Source organism: Tauraco erythrolophus, chromosome 4 (assembly GCF_009769465.1).
Source record: "Tauraco erythrolophus isolate bTauEry1 chromosome 4, bTauEry1.pri, whole genome shotgun sequence".
NCBI classification, from domain to species: Eukaryota; Metazoa; Chordata; class Aves; order Musophagiformes; family Musophagidae; genus Tauraco; species Tauraco erythrolophus.
In genome coordinates, this window is record NC_141468.1 from 34343026 (window position 1) to 34360764 (window position 17739).

At 40.5% G+C, this 17739-nt stretch overlaps 1 protein-coding gene across 4 annotated transcripts in view; it reads left to right on the forward strand.

Moving 5' to 3' along the window:
- PDZRN4 (PDZ domain containing ring finger 4) overlaps positions 1-17739 on the forward strand; it is a 263260-nt gene that overhangs the window by 232329 nt on the left and 13192 nt on the right. For all 4 annotated transcript variants that reach the window (XM_086610014.1, XM_086610017.1, XM_086610015.1 and 1 more), the window contains 3 exons: positions 10090-10188; positions 12392-12454; positions 16015-16116. In XM_086610014.1, coding sequence (XP_086466140.1) covers positions 10090-10188; positions 12392-12454; positions 16015-16116 — 264 coding nt within the window. The remainder of the gene's footprint in view (positions 1-10089; positions 10189-12391; positions 12455-16014; positions 16117-17739) is intronic.

A 17739-nucleotide genomic window follows, 5' to 3' on the forward strand; every position in this document is an offset into this window, starting at 1 on the left:
CCCCTGAGTACATGCGGATGTGCCTGCCTATGTAGAATCTACATAACAGAACGTACTGGGAGTGTTAGAGAGAGGAAAAAAGAACTTATTTCTTTAGATTATTTTCACAACTTGAGAATGTCAGTCGCTTTAAAAGTGAAATCTTGAACTCTACCAAATCTCCATAGGCATTAATAGAATGGATTCTAAAACTGAATATTTAAGAACTCTAATCTGAATATTTAAGGATTCTAAAACTGAATATTTAAAGATTCTAAAACTGAACTATAGTCTGATAAAATTCTGCAATGCTTGTTAGCTTCCATGGTGAAGGTACCAGAGAAGTTAAGAGCTTTGCTCTTCTGACAGAAGCAGTCTTTTTCTGGTGGAAGTGGCAAGTGTTTGCAGATTAAATCCACTACAGACATTTAAATACAAGTTTATTAGTTGTGGAAAGAATGTGATAGGACCCTGCAGCGATCCGTGAAGGGGAGGGCAGTTTCATTGCACTGTTTCGCGCTGAATACTTCTCCTACATAGCCTACAATTATCCTGCGTTACGTAGACATTAATGTATTTCCTGGAAAATCCTTTTGACAAGAGACCGTATCTCTTGATGGAATTAGGATAGTTCTGAGGTCTAGGAAGCCTTTGTTTGCCTTTGGTGTTACTTGCCTTCAGTCTGGCAGTCCCAGAATCCCAGGCAGTTTTGATCTTTTTTTATTGGTACACTTAAGAAAGCTGCGGTGATGGGCAGTCTCTCCTGTGAGCTGTTTCTTTACAGTAGCTCACCCTAAACATGCAGTTGTCATGGAGGTAAAGTGAGAGAAGGTGTTTATGTTTGACTGATCTAGCTTATGACAGATGAGCTTTTCTAGTAAGCTGAAAATTTTTGTTTCCTTTTGCCATATCTCTTTTTGCAGCTATTAGTACATCATTAGTCATCTGCATGGTTTGTCATTAAGAAGGAGAGCCCAGAGATGGCTGCAGATATCACTGCTCTGATTCTGTGAGTTGTGGGGTCATCTGATGCTTTTGCTTTCTCATTGTAAGTGTATATCCTATCATTGTGTTTTCAAGAGTTGCAATCATGCTCTTAAATTAATTGTTTGGTGGTTACCAGGAGAGACTCTCTGCAGTGTAACTGACCTGCTGGGCATGCACTTACACACAGATATATACACACTATATGTACCTATATACATAAACTTACACATACATAGTACCTCCCCTCCACACACACAGACATATGCATACACAAGTAAACAAATATTTTAACACCCACCCCAAGCCTGAAAAGAAAATATCTACCTTAAAATGAAACTATTTTGTTAAATGTACGTTGGAGGCACCACAGACTCTCTTCATCTAAGCAGAGATAGGTAGCCCATAGGAAAAAAATAACTCATATTTAAAATAGATTGCTGTGATGATTTCTACTGACACTAGGATTTACACATCTTTTTTCTGAGTTTTCTCAAATTACTTCTAGTCATTATTAAAGACATGACTGCTAAACAAAGCCTAGCTAAGAGATGGAAACATGATTTAGGTAAGGTGAAATGTGATACTTGTTTGAAACACTGAGTCGCTATTGTAAGTGTGTAGTCTTACCCGCTGTACAAACGTTTGTACGTACCAGTCACAACTCCTAATGGATGTTACGATACAAATTCAGAGATTAAATAAATGATGTTATAAAAGGAAGTCTAAAGAACACCATTTGTTCTGATGATGAAGCTTTTTTGTTGCAGGCTGTTTTTTCCTCTCTTTTACACCCACACTCATTTGCAATGTATGCTTTTATGTAATGTATAATACCATTCTCATCACTTCTGAATTTGAGATGAGTTTTTCTTTTTAGTAGCTCCACTGTTAGCTCTCTTCCCTCCTAGGACTTCATTAGGTTGAACTGTTTCTGTAAGGATAGTGAAAGGATAGCTTTGGTTCTGTTTGTATTATTTATTTTTATTTCATGAGCAGAATTACTTCCCAATGATTAAGAGTGTGCAGCATTATGAAGATTAACTATTATAGAAGGTAGCAATGTAAATGGCCAGTGATTTGGCAGCCTGGAAAATGTATATCCTTCCAGTCACGTGGAAGAAGAAATGAAGAAAGTGAATGTGATTAGCAAGATGCTGCCAGGATGCTTATTTGTTTGGATCAATGCCTGGTAATGATCCAGATGCATACGTCATTCTCAGTGATGAGATATGAACTGCAGAGTTGGGATTACAAAACACAGTTATGAGGTTGAGACCAAGTTCTGCATGGTTTCCATAGTTTACAGGAACCACTGGTAAGAAGCTCACAAAATTGATGTGACTTTGCAGGACAACCTTTTTATGGTAACCCTGCCAGAAAGTGTGAAGAGCAGCCAACATTCAGGTACGCATATAAACTGGAGATCAGTCTCACCCATAAAGATGCAGACATAGGACAATACTGAAGAATAAATCTTAATTTTAATGTGTGTGTAGTCCCTGTGCACTCGTTTGATGCTTCAGAAGAGTGACACTAGCTCAGATGAATGAGGTGGGTTTTTTTCCAATATAACCAGTTTATTAAAATAAGTCAGACCTTAATGTACTTTCTCAGTTAATTCTTCATTGAGTTATTCTGTAAGTACTCCGTTCTTGGCCTTTTGTACTTCATTCATTCAGTTAATCATTCTGTCAGTTACGCCATTAGCAAAACGAACATTAAAACAGCTTCTCAGCTATTACTACAGGTAAAAAGGAAAAGCTAAGATAAAAGTAACTACTCTTTTCTTACTTTTCTTTATTATTTTTGTTTTGTTTTCTCTTTTCGTTAAAATTTAGGGTAAATACTACACTCTTCCACACTGGATCATCAGATACTGGGTCCACTCATTGCATTCAGTAAGCCTTGATTTCTTCTGAAAGTGCAGTCAAGGCTACAACACAGAATAACTAGCCTGGTACAAAGACACTGCTTTACAAGTGCTTGTGAAAGAAACTAAGGAAAACAAAGACATAATCATAAAACCTGTCAGCTAAACCTTGGTGTATTTTAGCATTTGCAAACTCTTAGGTCATCTCAGTTGTGAGGTAAATTGTGTTAATTGTTTGGAGCTCTGCCTGATCATGGTCTGTAAAGGGGTAGAACATACATGTGTTTCAGCTCTGGGGTTGTTTCAGAGTATGCACATGGCCACTTATTTAGTGACGGGCAGTAATTCACTAATTGGTAATAACTGTATTGTTCTGGGTGACTATGAAGGTAACATTTTGTATTTTGTTTTGGATTTTCTCTTGATGTTGCAATAATAGCAACCAGTAACAATTTTTTATCTGGTTTTGATTCAAGAGGTACAGAAAAATTGCTGAACCCAGAGACAGAGACCTCCATAGACTGCCTCTCTCTGAATTATTTTGCCTTAGAACACATTATATTACTGTGGGCTTTGAAGATGGAATTTGTCAGCTACCTTAGAGACTTGAGCTAAGATACAGCTCTTTCATACGTTTTAGGATGAAGATAAAGTATATCTGAATTGCATTGTTTGTTTCAGCATACAAGGACTTTTTCAGACTGGCAGCTTTTTATCTTTCTTCTGATGAAGCAGGAATCCTTCTCCGGTACACTGTGGTGATTTCCTTTTCTAAAAGCTATACATGTACGGTTGAGTTAGCTCCTAATTTAAAACCTCACAATTTCATACTCGTAAATAGCAGAACTTTCCTTCTTTTTTTTGTCTTCTTTTTTCCCATTCAGGAGAGTTGTTTGAAGGGGAGAGGGAAGAAAACACAGTGTTTTGGTTTTACAGACTGGGCCGTACTGATATATAACCAGCATGAAAAGCTGAAATTCTTTTCCTCTAAAGATAATGGAGTTAAATTGAACAAGGTAGATGCTAGTTAATGCTGAAAAATGAAATAGTTGACTGTGTCATAAACAGAACATGTTTAGGATCCTCTGTCTTACCATGTCACAAAAATACAAATCCTGAACTATGAACCACAGGTTCTGACACACTGGAGAGTAACATTAATTAAAATTAATTTGGTATTTGACTATGTCTTGATGGTGAGATGATTTTATCATTGTAATGAGGACTTAAACGTTAACTGAAATGATCACACCATCCATTTTTCCACACCACAGGAAAAATACTGTTGTGTTTTGATTCCATGCTGTCCGTTCTAATGGTGTTACCAGAGTTCATGGGACCCATTACTCTGATATACTGTACAGGTGAAGGGAACTCAATAGCTATTACAATTTTGATAGTCTCTCTTGGTCCTTTTAGTGGTGTGCAACAATTGCTATAAAGGCAGACGGGGAATATTGGAAGGATGTAGAGTATTTATAATATTTCTACAGTGCCTTTCAAACACTCTGTAATAATTTAGTCTTTTATGTCCTGCTACTCTGGTGGTGTTTGCATTATTTTCTGCTTATAGATAAGGAAAACAGGTCACAAAAAGTTATATGAAGTGACTGCACCAAAGCGGTTATAATTGAACAGGAAAAAGTCAGAAAACTTCTGGAAACCTGCTAAAAAAAGTCTTATGAGGCAAGATCATACTATTTTTCGTCAAAATTCTGAGGAATTTGAGAAGGTAGGAAAATTTCCCTTTCTCATTATAGAGCATCATCCAGGGAAGAATCTTAAACATATGCCCAGTAATCTAAAATACGCCCAGTGATTTTTCAGAAACTTTACATTTCTTCATCTTACAACCTGCTACTTGTATCCATAAGTTCATCCTCTGTCATTTGTGATAGTAACCTTTTTTTAAGGATTCCTTATTAAAGGTTTCCGTTCTGGAAATGGGTCAGTGTCTTTACGTACACAAATAAATTGCAAAAGGGATCGGCAAGTTTCCTTGCCAGCATAGTCTCAGGAGACTCCCAGTCCTAGGACATCAAATCATGAGGACATGAGGTAGCCAAATGCAGACTTTACCTTTGTCATACTATAGAATAATGCTGAATAATTGATTAACTTTTGTTACTTATGTGGGTCTACAGTACATACAGGAAACTCATCTTGCTACATTTTGTAGTCAGTAAGTCATGAGTGGACAAAAATGAAACGTGGACACAGAATGAGACAATATTATAGTGTCCAGCCACTGGACTCTAAGCCCTTTAGAACTGGGGCCATGTTCTTCTCCTTAAACCTCCATTGCACTAGGGCAGCCCAAGAGTTCTGTGGAAAGAATTCAGTCAATGTCTTCGCTAATTCTGTGAACATAATACATCAAATTCAACAAAAATATTATGACAGAGAGTGTCAGGGATTTGCTGAACTTGCTTATTCCCTAACGGTTCCTGGGCAAGTGACGCATCAGATCTCAGGTGTATTTTGAGTTTCAAAGCCACCTAGTTGCCTCCAAACACTGGAAGTTTTTTTATGATCTTTGAGAGTCTCCTACCTTGAGAAGAGGGTAACTTGCTGTTCATTGTAACTAATTTGTATTGAGCACTGTTTTCTTGTTTGCCTTATTTCCTACCCATACAAAAATTTCTTGTCATCACACAAAAGTGTGAGAATGCAAGACAAACAAAGGAATGGATGATAAGAGAGAGGAAGGAGAACAAAGTGGCAGTAATAATAGGTTATTTCGGTAGTGCCCGGTTGTGTGCATGATTCATACGTAGTGAAGCAGTTGCTTTGGTAGATGGGACTTCCTACTTACCAGGCAGTGATTTCTTTATGGATTTCTATAGGTGAGATAACAGGATGAGCTAAAAGGTGAGAATAAAAGGAAGATGATGCAGGGGCTGTGTGGATGTGGACACTTACTGAGAATGGAAATATTTGGGGGAAATGGGAGAAAAGCGTGAGTGAGGCTGCTCTCTGTGGATATGGGTGAAGGACCACTTAGGGAAAGAGTAAACTGAGAAGAGCTTAGAAGATGAGGACAGAAGGATTGTGTTGATGGAAAGGGATGCCAGGATGGGATGGTTCAAATGGAGGTGAGAGAGGCTGACAGGCAGTGATGAGAGTGGAGCAGAGCTCAGCCACACTAAGAATGGGTTAAACGGTGTTGAACAGGGAGTAGCTAATCTGACAGAAAGTGGGAGAAGGATTCAAAGGTGTGCATGGCTTAGTAGAGACCATTGGCAGAGTGGTCAGCAAAGAAAAATGGGGCAGAGTAAGCTTTCCATGTGTGCAGTTATCCCAGCACAGGGTCATCAGATGAATAGCTCTTGTCAACATCTTCTGGGTGCAGTGATGAGGGCTGTAATCTGCTTTCCAGTGTGTGGAGGGGAAGTATGAAGAGTTCATTGCTCTTTTTGCCCCAAAAAGATATTTTAAGAACAGTCACTGAAGGGTTCATGGTCTGTTTTCTAGCAGACCATCAGCTTTACTCTTTGTAATCTAGCTTTTAGTAGAAAGACGCACTATAACTGCAAACTGATGCAAACTTCTGCAAGGTCTCCTTTAATAGCCCTTAACCTCTTTTCAGCAATTCGAGAAAGCCAGCAGCCCAGTTGATGACATTTCTAATCTACTTCTCTACTGCTTGAGAGAAATGACAGTATTAACCTAGCCTTCCCTCCCCAAAGAGGTGACAGCTCCTTGTTTGGTCTTTTGTCTCCTGAGGCTGACAGCCTGTAAACTGGTTTTCCATCATTGAAGCGAATGACGGCCTTTAACTGGGAGCCAGAGGCTACAGCCACTACTCCATCACTTTAGAGGATGACCAATATAACCAGATTTCAGTCCTTCAGGAGCACAACCTCCACCTCATCACTGTCTTTTCTACTTCTGAAGAAATGAGCTACCTTGGAAATTTGCATCCCACTCCTTCAAGACAGAATAGTCCTTATTATAATTTCCGTGTCTATCTTTTAACCAAGTAATTTATGGCAAAACAGTTTAAAGTATTGTCTTTGCTGTGGCAATGCACTGGATTATTGTCCTGCCCACTCAGAGGAAAGAAGCAGCAAGTCAAAGATTTAGCAATTTGGCATTGATTTCTGTCACTTGGCAGCAGAATACTCTTCGTGTTCAGAGGCGGCTGCCCCCAGAGTGCCCAAAAGAGGGGGAGGCTGTCATCTCCCAAGCTCTCTCCTCAGTCCCTCTCCTTCCACCATCTGTCTGTCAGCACACTTCATGAATCTCCAAATATTGTTTCTCACAGATTTTTAAAATGCTGAATTTTGAAGACTGTTAGTTCAGTCCCTACATGCACATGCACAAAACCCAAAGAGAAGGCAACTCTGTGTGTGTGTGTGTGCACGTATCTAAAGGGATTTCAGAGAAGGAAATTACATTCTTACAGATTCATTACTGCTGCCAAACTTATTGTTTCTTCTGTTAAAGACCAGTTGGGGAAAAAAAACCCACAACACTAAAAAGCGTCTGTCGCAAAATGCAATGTCAAATGCATTTGACCATGATGGTTCAGGTTCTCTAGTGTCTCAGTTGTTGCTCTTCTGTTGAAGCTGTTTCAGATGTGCTTGTTATATGGAGTTAAAGATCAGACTTGTGGGCTTTTGCTTGGAGAGGTGATTTAATGTGTTACGTAAAGTGTTTTTAAATTTTCCAAAGATGTTTTGTCAACCCTGATTTGTTTGAGTGTGACCAGGATGTGTTGTGTTTGCTGTAAAAAAGAAGATGCTGTGAGGTCAGTAGCGCAGATGCACGGTGGTGAAAAGGCAGTTATCTGGAATGACTTCCAATGCAAAGCAAGAGACCTCATTCAACTTCTCCCTCATGCTGAATGAGATATTGCTTGAGTGTGTACTTGAGTCTGGACTGAAAAACATGAAATGTTTATTGGGCCTTTAACACTAGGTACCAGTATCTGAGTCATAGGTGTCTACAGCTTCTAAGTGGCCACAGCCAGGCACAGTCATCAGACTGTGCCGTGTACAGTCATTTAGGGAAGCAGTAGCCCCAAGAGTACTGAGTACAGATCTCAGCTCTAAGCTCTCTTACTGGGAGGAGAAACGAAAGCTGTGACAACGGGAGCACTATGCACGGCCAAGGCTGGTGTATCCCAGTCACTGATATTTGTCACCAGCTTCTTCACAGAGACGGTTTTAGCAAAACTCTTGGACTCCCAGGATGGAGCCTCTAGGGTCATCGTCATTTTCCTCTGCTCTTTCATGCCTTAAATGGTTGAATTATTCTGCTCATGGAGCCAGCGCACTGAAAGGATTCAGTTTGCAGCCTGAAACATTCGTACAGCATTATGGTAACATTTTGAGACAAATCATCCACAAGAACTTCAAGGTCATTCCCGACCGAAGAAATTATTTTCAGAGCAGTCCTTGGGGCCCCCGTCCAGCCTCAGCACGGGGAGACAGGAGGTTGTGCCGGCAGGACAATGAAAGTCAATGGATTTCAGCTTGTGCACAGCTCCTCATTTGCCTTGATTTAAAGGTCCCAGTCTCAGTCCTTTATGGTGTATTTAGGCTTCCTTATAGGCCTCCAAGGGACCGCAAGCTTCTTTATTCCTTAAAAGTATACCTTGTTGCTGTAATTGAAGCCGTTTTGTTACTGTAATTTCTCCCTAATATTACAGTTCTAGTCAAGTGTTCTTTCCCTCTGGAGACATCAATTATTATGGGTTTTGAATAGGCCTCCCTCCACTAAACATGCTTTCACTCCCTGTGCCAAAATCAGGTCACTGCAGTTCTCTTCCCTAATAAAACACGGTCCCCTGTTTCTTCTTTCAAGCCCAGTGTATAACATGTACTGGTGACTAATTCCGATTCTTACCACCCTATTTAAAACTTCTTCCATATTAAATAAAAACTAAAGAGTACTGCAGGTTTCATGATGTTTTCTACATTTTCTTAGTTTTCATTAAGACATTGAATGTCCAAAGTCCAGCGAGAAGTTTATAGGGTTTATGCAGGTACTGAACCCATATAGATGTGTACGTTGGTGAGGGAGCAGGGGAGCGAGCCATAGCAGTGCCCTTTGTGAAAGATGTTCAGCTGAAATGAAAATGGCATGGGGTTCATTGGCTAACCCATGTGTGTGAACTGCAGGTTTTTCTGTAAGTTGTGGTATTTTGACACCCGGCCCCCACAACCCAGCCGGACTCGGTAAAGAGTCCTCACTGCTGTGCGCCGTGTGCCTGTTCATGGATTAATCTGCGTGACGTCTCTGGGGATGGGGAGGAACAAGCTCTGTATAACAGACTGAGAACTGAAGCGTGGGTTTGTCTCTCTTCTTCCAAGCAGAAGCTGTTAAGTTCCAAATGTCACCTGCAGGCTTCCTTTAAATGCATATATCAACTGAAGTTTCCCGTTTGCGACCAAGCTAATAGTCTGTGCTGTTGGATTCATCGTGCTTTATTATAATTATTTGCTTCACAGTGTTCAAACCAAGTGCAGCTTTGCATTTTTGTGAATGATTCCCCCATGAAACCCTAAAGATGCTTAACTCAGATGGGTGTATGTAGTAGTTATCACTGCACCATCTGCCCTAAAACTTGCACTTTTCATGAGATGCCACTGCTGGGACATCTGGCACTAAAAATATGTTTTCTGCATCATCTCACAATTGAGGAGGATGCCACGGCTGTTCAGCTCCACGGGAGATTCCTTGAAGCATCCTTCTGTTACCTAACAGCTTCTGCAATGAAGCTATGGCACTAAACTGGCCAGGGAATGAATTATGCTATTAACGGAAGGCTGTGTTTTTGCTTTATGGCTTGCATTGCCATTAGAAGGGAGTGGCACTTGTGTGATGGATTGATTGATGTGTAGACAGTCTGTCTTATATCCTATAAATCAATAGTTGGTCTGATAGGACTAAAATGACTATGTAATATACTGTAAGTCAGCTTCTATTATCCGAAAGCAAAAATACTGCAAAATCAATGCACAACCATATTTCTCAAAGTTCAGCATGTCTTACTGAACTGTTTCTATATAGCTTGAACCTGCAAAGAGTTGGGATTTCCTTCTTACTTCACAGAATATTTTCCCCCTTAAAGATGCATGCAACATACTGTGTCTCAAGACTGGGCAGTATGAGTAGGTCATACACTATGAATATGAGTATGTCCTAAAGTATGAGTATGTCAGCGGCTTGGTGCTGCCTTGTGCTACGCAATTTTTTCCACCCTTGGCAAAAGCCACCGTACAAGCCTGTGTGTTTTCTTGTAGGAGGTGGAGTTGTGCCGCGTTAGCAGCCAGGAGAAGCTGGGGCTGACGGTCTGTTACAGAACCGATGACGAGGAGGACACAGGGATCTATGTCAGCGAGGTAAGGACAGGGCAATGGGGAGGAGTGTGGGAGATGCTCGTGGTGAAGGGCCGAACGTGCCAGGGAATGTAACAGCAAGTGCTCTGAGACCAGAGTGCAGAAGTGTCGGCCATCAGCCAGCTCGTGTCACTTTCAATTCATTTAGATTATCAGTTTAAATTATGTCGCCCAAGCAGTGTAATTATTACTAGTGATCTTCTTTAATCTGAATGCTTTTAACAACAACATCATAGCTAGGGTACAAAGCAGTCGAAGCACAGTCTGAATTTTGAAAGAAATCTGCCTTTATGTGGGAAATCAGGCAGAGCTTTTAAGGAGAAAAGCACCTTTTCCACACCCTGCTTGCATTCTCCCTCACCATAGCCTCCGTAATCATAACAGTGGATAATAATTAATTTATTATTTGTGGCTTTGTTACAGTTGTGGTGTGCACAGACATACCACAGGCGGGTGGAGAGAGTAGCTTGGGAGAGGAATATGTCAGAAAGACTAACGATTTTCTTTCTTTCCATACAAAAAATGTATTACTGGATACTGAGATGGGATGAACCCTCAGTGTTCCATTTGCTTCACCAGCAAAACATGGCATCCAACACATGTCACAGGGTGTTAGTGTTTCACAGGGTGAGTCCACAAGACTTCCAGGCACACTAGCTCCCCCTGAGTCTCCAGCCATTTCGAAGAGGGTTGTTGTTCTGGGTAAAGCAGAACTCTTGTGAGTCCAGGCTCACTGGTGATTGTCCTGTGTGAACTGTGTTCCAAATTTGTCACTTCTGTGACATGTTGAACCAAATTTGGACATTAAGAAAAGGTTCTTCACTGAGAGAATGATCAGTCACTAGAACAGGCTCCCCAGAGAAGTGGTCTGGACAACACTCTTAGTCATACGGTTTAATTTTAGGTACTCCTGAAAGGAGCAAGGAGTCGGACTTGATGATCCTTATGACTCCCTTCCAACTTCAGATATTCTGTGATTCTATGATTCAAAATTCTGAGTGAAGCTCATGGACAGAGAGGATAGGTAGAGAGAATTCCACTTATCAGTGAACAGGGATGAAGACAAGATTGCTCATTTGCAGGCCAGCAGCAACGTGAAAGAAGCTGAAAAGCACAGCCTTGGAACAAGAATGAGGAATTAATACAAAACTACCTAAGAATAAGTCTTCCACCAGTTGTATAAGTGCTGCTGTTAACATCTGTTTGACCTTGGGAGGACAAAGAAAGTGCAGGAATCTCTTAATACTCTCCAGGATTAAATCTAAAATGTGCTAGGTTTTCCTGCATGGTGGAAATTTCTCAGACCTTTTTAAGTCAGTGTAATTATATTGTCTTTCATACTTGATTAAACACTTCAGAATCGTTTTTTTTCTATGACAGTGCACAAGAAGAAAATAATATCTAACAGCTGTAGGGGATGTAACCTGCAAACCAAATGCTCAACTCAAATGTTTGGTTTGAAAAAATAGCTTATGGCATGACGAGGCAAAATAAATGATTTAAGATAGCCATCAAGTGAAAGGTGATAGATTGAATTGCCCTCCAATGAGCATTTAAGTAGGTCATTGCTCAGGGATGAGCTATAGTGACTTTGATAAACTGTTAATGGAACTCTAAATATCTATTTAGGTTAAACTAACTTAAAATTAACTGACTCAGACCAGGACCAATATCCAGTACCTGTGAGTGATCTATGCAGTATAGATTCTTTGGGGTTTTTTAGTGTTTCCTTGCAAGTTGAAAAATTCCAGAGGAAATAACAGATTGATAACTGAGGTGATCGTTTAGTAGTAATGTTTCCATAAAAGGAAAATAAACCTGCTTCTTTCCCAAAGACAGGCCCATTTGTGCAGAGATATCAACTGCTGCCTAACCACCTCAGTCCATAGTGAACTTCCAGAGCAGAGGGCCTCTGTCATTAATCCTTAGTGCTCTGACAGCTGAAGGTTAATACCTGATGGTGCCATAGAAAAGTATTAATCTGAAAATCACATGCTCCCAACCCTTTCTGTCTTTAGGCTTTTATCTGAAACAATCTTATACGATTATATAAAGAAATGTTGACTTCATATGACTGTAAAGGAAACTTCAGATTGCTTCTGTACAGAGTAAAAATGCTGCTTTTTCAAAATGTGCAATTGTGCAGCTGTTATCATTTCTAGTAAAAGTCTTTTCATGTTGAGTTACTGGATATTGTCCTGTGCAGGTTGATCCAAACAGCATTGCTGCCAGAGACGGCCGGATCCGCGAAGGAGACCGTATTTTGCAGGTATGTGACAATAGATTCTTCCTTGAACTCTTTCTTCAGACAAACGCACAGTGCCGTCTTCTCCGTGGACTGTTAATGAGGGAAGGTAGTTCTCTTTGTTACTGTGATCGATGAGAAAATCCATGTCTGTCTGTTTTTTAACACAATAGCCAGGAGCTAGAGTGCACGTTCTGAAAAATGAGAATGACAAACTCGTTCTGGCTCATGCCCTTATGTCCCGTGTCTTTTTTTGCCATATTTATTAGCAAATCTCATTTCCACTATGTTCATCTCAGTGTCAAATTCTAAACAGGGACCCTGCAGACATAAATATGGGTGTCAGAGACTTGCTGATCGTTCAGCAATCGCATAAATTCAGGTAAAACTCACTCATGCTGGGCATAGACGGTAAGAGTTTTCATGAAAAAAAATGCGCTGTTAGTGAAGGATGATCTTGAACATACTTGAGAGGGGGATTCATTAGGCTTTTGTTAATATTTTCTTTCCTCCACCAATAAAACATTGCTTTCCTGAGTTCTTTTCTAATCCACCATCTTGGCTTTTGTTTTTTCCCCTTCGTTTCTATTGATCCGCTCGTTTAAAGAGCTGCCCCAAAGATCGGGGTGTGTGATACAGCATAGCTCCTGTGGGTGCGAGTGACCGGCCACTGGCTTTGGAGGAGGGCAGTGTCCTGTACAGAGAGGGAAGCAGGTGGAATGGCAGTGGGTTTCCATTTTCAGCTGACAGTGAATAGTACGTTTTTTGCCCTAGTGATAAAATCACAAAACAGCTAGCAAACATCAGTACACTGGAAGGTTTTTGCTCTATTACAGCATTTTATCTCTGGTTCCCAGTCGATTTCTGTTGTATTTTGAGCTTTCTTCACTGAAGCCCCAGAGGTAGCTCCTGGTGATGCCAGGTTGCTTTTCTGTAACCCGTTCCATAATTGCCCTTCCTTAATTTAGGCACGTGATCTTTCATGTTTTCGCAAGATGAGCCTGTTCCTTCCCTCCAGTCTTTTCATTTCGGCAGGAAACGTCTTTGCTGAAAGCTGTTACTGCATCTCTTACCCTGGTATCAGCTTTGGGAGCAGCTAGCACAACAGGGTCTACAAGCTGGCTTACCAAAGCGGCCCAGCTTTTGGAGAGGAAATAATAAGTTACATTTGAATTCCAAAGCTTACTCAGGGGCTGCTGGTTTATTCTCTGTGTGGTTAAGAAAGTGGAAACACTCACAGAACAGACGGTGCTCTCCCCTGAAGACAGAGATGCCACAGTGTGAGGGCAGTGAGCCCCTCGGCAGGACTTGGGGTGATGGGACCACATCATGGGATACAGCTAGGAGTGGAAAAGTCAATGCACTGCCTTCTGCGTCTTTCTATAAAATACCTACTGAAGAAAGCAAACAGGATGTATTGGTATTTTTGACTTTCAAAATCAGGAAAAAAAAAAAAACAAAAAACCTTGTTTATTTGTCCAAGTTGAAACAACTTTCATTCCTACTCTATGCATTTCAAAATAAAGAAATAGAAGGTGGATTCATTTTCTGCTCTTTTCCTTTCTTTCTAAAATCTCTGCATGAAGTAGAGAGCCAACAGCAGCTCAGGCAAACATTCTCCAGTTCCTAATGAAATTCATTTCAATTGTGAGTAAAGACTCCAGGGGCAAGAGAAAAGCGTAGGTAATTCTGCCGTTCTTTTGTAGACTAGAGCATTACTTTAATGTCAGTGCTGATATATAGCCATGAGTTTGATCATTAAAGTTAACACCCAGAGAGTTATGTGAGGTTTACTTTCATATCTGAAAACACATTCACCCTCTATCTACTCTTATTGATGAGATAACTCAGAGAAATAGAAGGTGACAGTGCCATTACGGGGGGATTACACTGAGGCTGGGAGAGAGCTGGATCTTCGAGCATGGGGGCATTTTCTGTGGGTGGCAGATGGCATTGGTTAAGGCTAGAGGGGGATGCTCTGTTTTGTGTATTCCTCATGAAATTACAGCAGGTTTCCTCACATTTTTGAGGCTGAAACTGTCCCGTTATTCTTATGAACCTCACACCTTTCCCGTCACCTTCACAGTCTCCTTAAGCACCTGAGAACAGCCTGAGTATTTTACATCAGATGTTATAAAGTCAAGGGAAAGGTTTTATAAGGACAGTCCTAGAGACTTATCTAAACTTCTGCTGTTCTTAGCTGTGAATCTCCAGGCTGACACACGCTGCCTGTGGAGCGAGATGCCATGGTGCAGGCTGACGTCCTGCTCGTCTCCCATGATGGTGCCGCCGCTGTGGGGTGGGCACCTTCAGGACCTCTGCCCCTGCTGGGCTTGGCCAGGGGTGGTTTCTCCGTCAACAGGAATCACTGGAGCAGCCCCCACAGCTGGGGCTGTTTTGCACAAGCTGGAGATCTGCTCCTGAGCCTCTGCGGCTGCACCTCTACTCTTCGGGTTAGGGCAGCTCTGCCTTACCGAATGGTTGCATGATGTCCCACAGACCACAACTATCCCTTCACGTAAGCTTCGAAGGGTCTCAGACATTTTACTCATGTCCAGTTAGGTGATCAGGGTACACTAGGGTTTTCTTTAATCTGAATTAAAGCTGTGCTTTTGAGTCAGGGCCTTCAGGCCAAAGATACGAGCAGAAATGCAACTTTCTCTTTACTTTTCAACCGGGAAGTTCCTGCTACTTTGAAATCAAGCCATTACAAAATTTTATTTCCCCAAAATATTCAGATCTTTCTGTCTTCCAGTTTTGTTTTCATGCATTTTCAAATAGACCAAGTATTGTTTTTATTGCTACAATGAGAGTAATCTGGTTCTTGTGCTGTGAATTGGACAAAACCAAATATGTATGGAAAACAGTATTTCTATTTGATTCCCTCAATAAAGGGTTTTGGACGATGCAAAACGTGCTAATTGCCATATAGTCATGGACGTGGCTGTTTAAATGAGGTGACAGAATAGGAGAAAAGTAGTGAGAAAGGCACATTCTCATTGAAAAACCACTTTTGTTTTGATTATTCCTGTGTAAGGGGGATACATATGTTTTGTGTGGTTCTGGATACTAAGCCATCCGCACAAATTTATATAAAATGATTAAATGGAGCAGCAATAAGCAGTGGCCTGTAAGTATTGCCTGGTGAGAGATAATACCGTAGCTCTCTAATTGGCTCTCTACCAGCATCCAGTGTGACTGATTTCAGCTGTAGCATTACCAGTCTTGCTTCCACCAGCACTATTATCTCGGAGTGACACTTCCATTACTCTGAACGGAGAAAGATGAACGTCACCTGTCAGGGGCTGGTTAATTGTGTTGCTAGATGTATGTTACCAAGGCGCAGGTTGGACATTTATGAACATAACTGCTTCCTCTGATGTCCGCCATCCTTCAACGATCGATACAGCTCTTACAGTAAGCGCATAATTGAGTGAAGGCACTTACCACTGAGGGGCTGAAGATGAGCCCGTTGCGTGAGTTTCATTGTCCATACATTCAGCACAAATGAGCTGATATCTGCCCTTTATTGCATGTTGCTTTGTGGAAATAGAAATAATGTGCCACTTTCATTTGTTTTCTAGATAAATGGCCAAGATGTCCAGAATCGGGAGGAGGCAGTGGCATTGCTCTCCAGTGAAGAGTGCAAGAAAATTGTATTGCTGGTTGCAAGACCGGAGATGCAGGTTAGACTGAACAGATGCACTGAGCCAGAACCCGGGTTATACCGTACATTCACTGTCACTGTAAGTAATGAACTGTTGAGAAATAGGAGCGCCAAAGTTCCTGACAAAAGGAGGAAACAGATCATTGCAGAGCTTTGCCTCTCTTTAGCCAACAGAGAAAATAACATGATATTACTAGGACTCGTTTTCCCCAAACTTAGCAATTCCTTTCCAGCAGACAGAGTAAACAAGTATACAAATAAAGCTGACAGTACTATTATGATATTAGTAAAATATGAAGTAGAACTTGAAAATGACATAGTACTTGTTAGATTAATCTTATTTGTTCTGGGGATAAATTTCCCATACCTGCCTCAGTCATTTATATGAACTTACACAAAGCTGTAGCTGGTCATAGGTGATGGTTCTTTTTATCCTATACACTTACAAGCAGGTGTGTAAACTGCTCGTTTATGTACCAATTATGGAACTTTCACTACAATGCCATTCAGCAAACCTGGATCTAACTATTTTCAAAGCACCCTGGTCACAAAAACCTGCTTGTACATTACAAACTGTATCTTGGGAGGTGCATTTTCAAAAGTTTTTAAAAACATTTCTATGGTTTTAAAAATAAAATTATGCCAATGCCAAGAATCTTGCCACGCCAAGAATTTTTTATATCATTGCAGGGTCAGATGTTAGATAGATCATCAGACTAAAGGAGAGGTAGAGTGGAAGAAGAGTACTGTTTCTGCTTTCCTTTATATTCTGTTTATAGGCCATTGCAAAGCAAAAAGACATTATATTGTCACTGTTCTCTCCATCTGCCAACAATTCAGAGTTGGTTATGTTGCCATTTGTCTCTTATGCTATTGATCTGATATTCTCAGTCTTGCTAGCTGCATACTCTGTGTAAATTAAATTGAGTAAGTGTAATTCAGTGCCACTTGGAATCTCTACTTGAATATGGTAGTTATAGAAGATTCACACTTTCAGCATTCATTTCCTTTATGTTTTTCAGGAATCTAATTCTCATAAAACTGGTGACATAGTACAGCAAAAAGAGCCATGCATCAGCTCATATTGCAAAATTGTGGCCCTCACTGGAAGTTGCAGAAGTTTTGAAAGAGTTGTTTCAATATAATTCTTACTGTTTTTCACTAAGATTTTGTTTTTCAGTAGGAAACAGAAATCCACCCACTTATAAAATGCATGTCCAGGGAAAGTTCATTTTCTGTGTTTCTTTAGACTGGTCAATATGAAAAAGTTACATCAATATGAGATAAGGAATTACTTACCTGTCCCAGTATAGCTTCTCATATGAATGCTCCTTTCAGATTATAAAAATGTGTTTTGGTTTGGAGCTCTGATGTTGGGGGTTTTTTTTGTTTAATTTATGTGTTTCAAGAACTTATGCATACAAAGGTGAAGAAAAAGCCATAATATGTCAGAAATCAGGCTGTCCACAAACTTATTTCTGCTGGTTGTGTTGCTTTGACTCTGGTAAAAGACAGCAGGATTAAGCAAGCTTTTATTTCTAGATAGAAAATAGTAATGGCAGTTTCCTGAAATGGGGGAAACTCAATTGCGTCCGTTACGGTAGAGGAAGGTTGTGTTCATGCTTTCCTTGGCAGAAAAAAG